The following is a 5423-nucleotide window of genomic DNA, read 5'->3' as shown; positions in this document are numbered from 1 at the left end:
CCCGGTCTTCTGTCATCAGGAACGCATTTTAGCAGAAAAACCAGACATGTATTGCTGTTTGCAATGTGGATCTCATTTGTCCTGTTTTGTGTGCAAGTTTTGTAATACTTCTTAAATAGATTTCACAGCTGTCTCTGAAGCCCTTGCTGAAGATGTGGGATAAAAGAGGGAAAGCAGCGCTGGGCGGAGGGCAAGCGGAATTCAAGTGTCCAACACTGTAAAGTAGGAAAGTGCTCAAGGGCTTCCTGCAGATCTTAATATGTACAGCGACATGAGGCAGAGAAGGATATTGAAGTCATGTGTTTTTTTAAAACTGCTGCCGTTTAAGGTGCCCATTCCACAATGGGTGCAGATTTATTTGTGTGTAAACGAATTCAATTCTTGTGTTGTCTGCTGGGATGCTGGCTCCGTACCCATTTTGGCATTAGCCCTTGCTCCTACTCTTAATTCATCCCTTAGGTCCTGGGAGGTCCAGGTCAGAGGGCGTAACTTCCCAGCCAAACTGACTTTCCCTGTAGAGATGGTGTACCTTATGACTGATTGCACAGTTGCTGGCCTTCCCCATGAGAGTTTGGTGTAGTGGTTAAGTGCGCGGACTCTAATCTGGGAGAACTGGGTTTGATTCCCCACTCCTCCACTTGCAGCTGCTGGATGACCTTGGGCAAGCCATGGTTCTGATAAGAGCTGTCCTTGAAAGAGCAGTTTCTGTCAAGAGCTCTCCCAGCCCCACCCACCTCACAGGGTGTCTGTTGCGGGGAGGGGAAGGGAAAGGAGTTTGTAAGACGCTCTGAGACTCTTGAGTGAAGGGCGGGGTATAAATCCAATCTCCTCTCCACCTGGCTCTTTACCCAATCTCTGGGTCACAGTTTCTGTGGGCCACAGGGCTCAGAAAAAGTTGGCTACCTTATGCATTGAAAGACTCACTCCTCTCTTTCTCTCTCTGCAGGCCAGCACAGATGCAGGGACAGCAGGAACCCTGACTCCTCAGCATGTTCGTGCTCATTCTTCTCCAGCCTCACTGCAGCTGGGCACTGTCTCTCCAGGGACACTCCCCCCCACAGGAGTCATTTCTGGACCTTCGCCTTCTTCTCAGCATCTTCGCCAACCATCTTTTGAAATTCCCGACGATGTGCCCCTACCACCCGGCTGGGAGATGGCGAAAACTCCTTCTGGTCAGAGATACTTTCTGAAGTAAGTGGGCTTTTGCTTTCCTTTACGAAGGAGGGAGGGGAGCAGTGGTGGTGGGAAGTGCCGTCAAGTCGCGTCTAACTTATGGCAACCCCGTAGGGGTATAGCGACCCTGGGCTTGCTTATTTCCCATCCAAGCACTAAACCCTATGGGGTTGCCATAGGTCCGCTGTGACTTGACGGCACTTTAAACTCGGGGGTTGCCGTAAGTCCGCTGTGACTTGACGGCACTTTAAACGCACAGTTCTACTAAGATGCTACGATCTTCACACAAAGCAAGTGTCATTGTAAGTATTTGCTCGAGGACAGAAGGCTAATTTCTGTAGCATAATCAATATAGTAATTTTGAGAGCCAGTTTGGCGTAGTGGTTAAGTGCGCGGGCTCTAATCTGGGAGAACCGGGTTTGATCCCCCACTCCTCCACTTGCACCTGGCTGGATGACCTTGGGCAAGCCACAGTTCTGTCAGAGCTGTTCTTGAAAAAGGGCAGTTCTCTCAGAGCTCTCTCAGCCCCACCTACCTCACAGGGTGTCTGTTGTGGGGAGGGGGAGGGAAAGGACTTTGTAAGCCGCTCTGAGACTCCCTTGGGTAGTGAAGGGCGGGGTATCAATCCAATCTCCTCTTCGTCTCTTTCCTCCTCCTAAATCAGGGATGACCCTGCTTAGCTTCCAAGATCTGACAAGATCAGGCTAGCCTGGGCCATCCAGGGCAGGGCAGGGGGACAGTGGTGGTGGTCGCAGCCGGCTTCCAGCAGCCCCGTAAGGTTTTCAAGGCAAGAAACGTTCCAGGTTGGTTTGCCATTGCCTGCCTCTGTGTTGGTGGTCTCCCATCCAGGTATTAACCAGGGCCGGCCCTGCTTCGCTTGTGAGGTTTAATGAGATCCGGCTAGCCAGGCTACTCCAGGTCAGGGCAAGGGAATGGTAATAGTCACACATCAATGCATTTTCAGGGTGTTTTTTAAGAGCCTGTACCTAAGAATGTGTTCATTGAAGACTTTGCTTACCTTTACTGGAGGCAGACAACTGGTTTGACAGTGCCAGCCGTATTGCAAATGTATTGAGCTGCAGGGTCAGCTTGCGGCTAGCTTGCACATTTTAATTCCACGAAACTTAATAAATCACTCTTATGGGTGTGCACAGTCCTTGAATGTTCTTGGTACTTAACTGGCTGCGTGAGGGCGAGACGGTAGCTGTCGCCCGACTTGCACCGCCGGGGCTCTCGGTCCTCCATCAATCACGGACTAGGGGGCAGGGGGGAGGCGTGGCTCTATTCATTCGGGAGGCTTACTCCTTCAGGGCGCTCCCGCAGGTAGAGATCACGGGCGTTGAGTGTGTCGGTGTGATGCTGGAGGCGGAGGAGAGTTTGGCTATTTGGTTGGTGTACCAACCGCCTAACGCGCTGGCCAATAGTCTGCCATCCCTGCTGGAGGCCGTATCAGGCTGGGCGCTGGAGCACCCTAGCCTTAATTGTCTTGGGTGTCTTCAACGTTCATGCTGAGGACGCGACCTCCAGTCGGGCTGTGGATCTAGTGTCGTCCATGGCGGCACTGGGACTCTTCCAGTCTGTCTCGGCACCCACACATCGGGCCGGTCACATGCTCGATTTGATCTTTGCGGCAGGGGTTATGGTGGACCGGATTTCTGCCTTGGCACTGCCATGGTCGGACCACCATGCCCTGAGGGCCCGTCTGAATGCTCCACGCCAACCCTGTTTAGGTGGCGAGCTGGTTTTGGCTTGCCAGCGAAGTCAGATGGACCCGATGCGGTTCCAGATGGCTCTGCGGGATCCGAGGCCCCCTTGGTGGTTCATTGGATGAGCTGGTGGAGGATTAGAATTGCCAACTCTCCTCAGCCATCATGAGATTGCTCCCAGGCGCCCTCTCCGCACTCGTGATAGGCAAGCACCCTGATATACCCAGGGGTTGCGGCGGCTGAAGCTAGAACTGAGAGGGCTAGAGAGACGGTGGTGTCGTGCTCGCGACGAAGGGTCAAGAACATCCTATAGGATGTTTATGAGATCCTATGAGATGGCAGTCAAGGCCGCAAAGGAAGAGTTCTATGCGACCTCGATTTCATCTGCCAGCTCTTGCCCGGCCCAATTATTTAGTGTAATTCAGTCTTTGACAGCTCTGCCGCAGGGCAGGCAAAATGCTAGGGAATTGGATTTAGGCTGTGAGGCATTTGCGAGCTATTTCACAGATAAAGTCTTGGCACGACCTCCCCGCCACAATTGAAACAGTTAGGGAACTTGAGGCCCCTTGCACATCTTTGGTGCCGGGTTTAGTGAGTTTTGACCCACTCAGCCTGGAGGAAGCTGACAGGTTGCTCGTATCTGTGCACCCAACCACATGCGACCTGGATCCGTGCCCCTCCTGGCGTATTAAAGCGGGCCACGAGGGAGATTGCTAACAAGTCCCTCATTGAGGGACGGTTCCCCGGAGCACTCAAGGAAGCAATGGTCCGCCCTCTCTTGAAAAAGCCATCTTTGTACCCGGCCGAATTGGCCAGCTATCGGCCGGTTTCCAATTTGCCCTATTTGGGCAAACTCATTGAGAGGGCAGTGGCATCACAGCTACAGGGCTACCTGGATGAGGCTTCCGTTCTCGATCTCTTCCAGTCCGGCTTTCGCCCGGGTCACGCATCCAGGTTAGGGCTTTTTTTCTTACTAGTTAGGAATGGAATTGGAGGGAGGAATGATCGTTCCCCCCTCCTCATTTCTGATCCATTTGCTGTCACATTTTTAAGGAACTGTGGGGGTTAGAGAACTTTGGTGTGTAGCTTTAAAGAATCCGCAACCAGTTAGGTGTAGTAGTTAAGAGCGGTGGACTCTAAGCTGGAGAACCGGGTTTCATTCCCCACTCCTCCTCCACAAGCTGGGTGACCTTGGGGGCAGTCATAAGTTCTTTCAGAGCTGTTCTCTCAAGAGCAGTTCTCTCAGAGCTCTCTCAGCCCCACCTACCTCACAGGGTGCCTGCTGTGTGGAGAGGAAGGGAAGGAGATTGTAAGCAGCTCTGAGACGTGTGAAGGGCAGGGTATAAATCCAGCTCTTCTTCTTTCTAAACAGTAACAACAACAGTATATAGGTTGTGCTTATTTGCCCGTGCCTTCTCTTAAGCTCCTCTGATTGCAGGTTTGCCATACATACTTTCTGCACCTGTGTAATTATATGATCGGATGGAGATCTCAGATGCGAGGTCCTTAAAAACACAAGGCTTCTGGTGCACAGACAGTTCATCCAGAGGAAGATTTACCAGACTGGTGCCATAAGCAGAGAGCAGAAAAAGGCGAATCTGCCCTGTTTTCAAATGTATATCGACCGGTTTTGAGGCCTATACAGTTGTAATGGCTAGCTGTCATTTTGAGAGTGGGCTGCAGGACGGGATTAGAGTGTAAGAGAGGCGTTAGAGTTTAGGAGCGGCCCTAACCCCAGGGTGGGTGTAGTCTGCAGGGGTGGAAAATGGTCAGTAAAATCAGTAAAAGACAGTTTTTTCATCTTGGTCAGTAATTTGTCAGTTTTTTAAAAAAATTGGTCAGTAAAGTCAGTATTTCTTTGATTTTTGTGAATGCAGTTTGTGTTTTTCTGTTTTCATTACTGCATTTTTGGGGAAACATGATGACTTCCCAGTGAGAAGACAGATTGTTTTCAGTTTAGGTATGAAGTACTTTAAGGACTTCGTTCCTAAGAGTAACAATGATTTGGTGAAATCTTCCACAAAATATAGAAACATAATTAGCCTCTTAAAACATGAGGCAATGAAAGTAGAGGTGATCGATATTGTGGGATTCAACATGACACAGCTCATGCTAGAAGGAGTTGAGAAAGCAATGGAAGGAAGAGGACACGGGGGAAATGCTTGTGGATGCAGTGCAGAAAACTGTTGAGAAACGAAAGAATTCATGAATAACCTTATTTATTTATTTATTCCATTTATACCCTGCTCTCCCCGCCGGAGCGGGCTCAGGGCAGCTTACAAAGAGATTAAACATATAGGTAACAAATTATATACAATCTTAAAACAAACAATAAAACTGTACATTATCATAAAGTGCTAGTAAGTAATCAGGTACTTATAAGAATGCTTATAGAAGGCAGAACCAATACTAGTGTTGTAATCAGATGATCTATATTGGTGGTTGGCTCATCTTGGTCTCTATATCTAGGCAGCAGCACAGGCTGCTGGTGGTAAGCCGAGGACCAGGGCACTGTCACTTCTCAGTTATTTGATGTTATTTGGT

The 5423-nt window shown here is 49.9% G+C and overlaps 1 protein-coding gene across 1 annotated transcript in view; it reads left to right on the top strand.

Annotated features, from left to right (window-relative positions):
• YAP1 (Yes associated protein 1) overlaps nt 1-5423 on the top strand; it is a 96609-nt gene that overhangs the window by 9542 nt on the left and 81644 nt on the right. The window contains exon 2 of the mRNA XM_015424504.1: nt 947-1191. Within this exon, the coding sequence (XP_015279990.1) occupies nt 947-1191 (245 nt within the window). The remainder of the gene's footprint in view (nt 1-946; nt 1192-5423) is intronic.

The sequence above is a fragment of the Gekko japonicus genome, unplaced genomic scaffold, assembly GCF_001447785.1.
Source record: "Gekko japonicus isolate JY-2015 unplaced genomic scaffold, Gekko_japonicus_V1.1 scaffold2672, whole genome shotgun sequence".
NCBI lineage: Eukaryota > Metazoa > Chordata > Lepidosauria > Squamata > Gekkonidae > Gekko > Gekko japonicus.
Note: the sequence above shows the minus strand (reverse complement) of the source record. Positions and strands in the feature narration are given on the sequence as shown.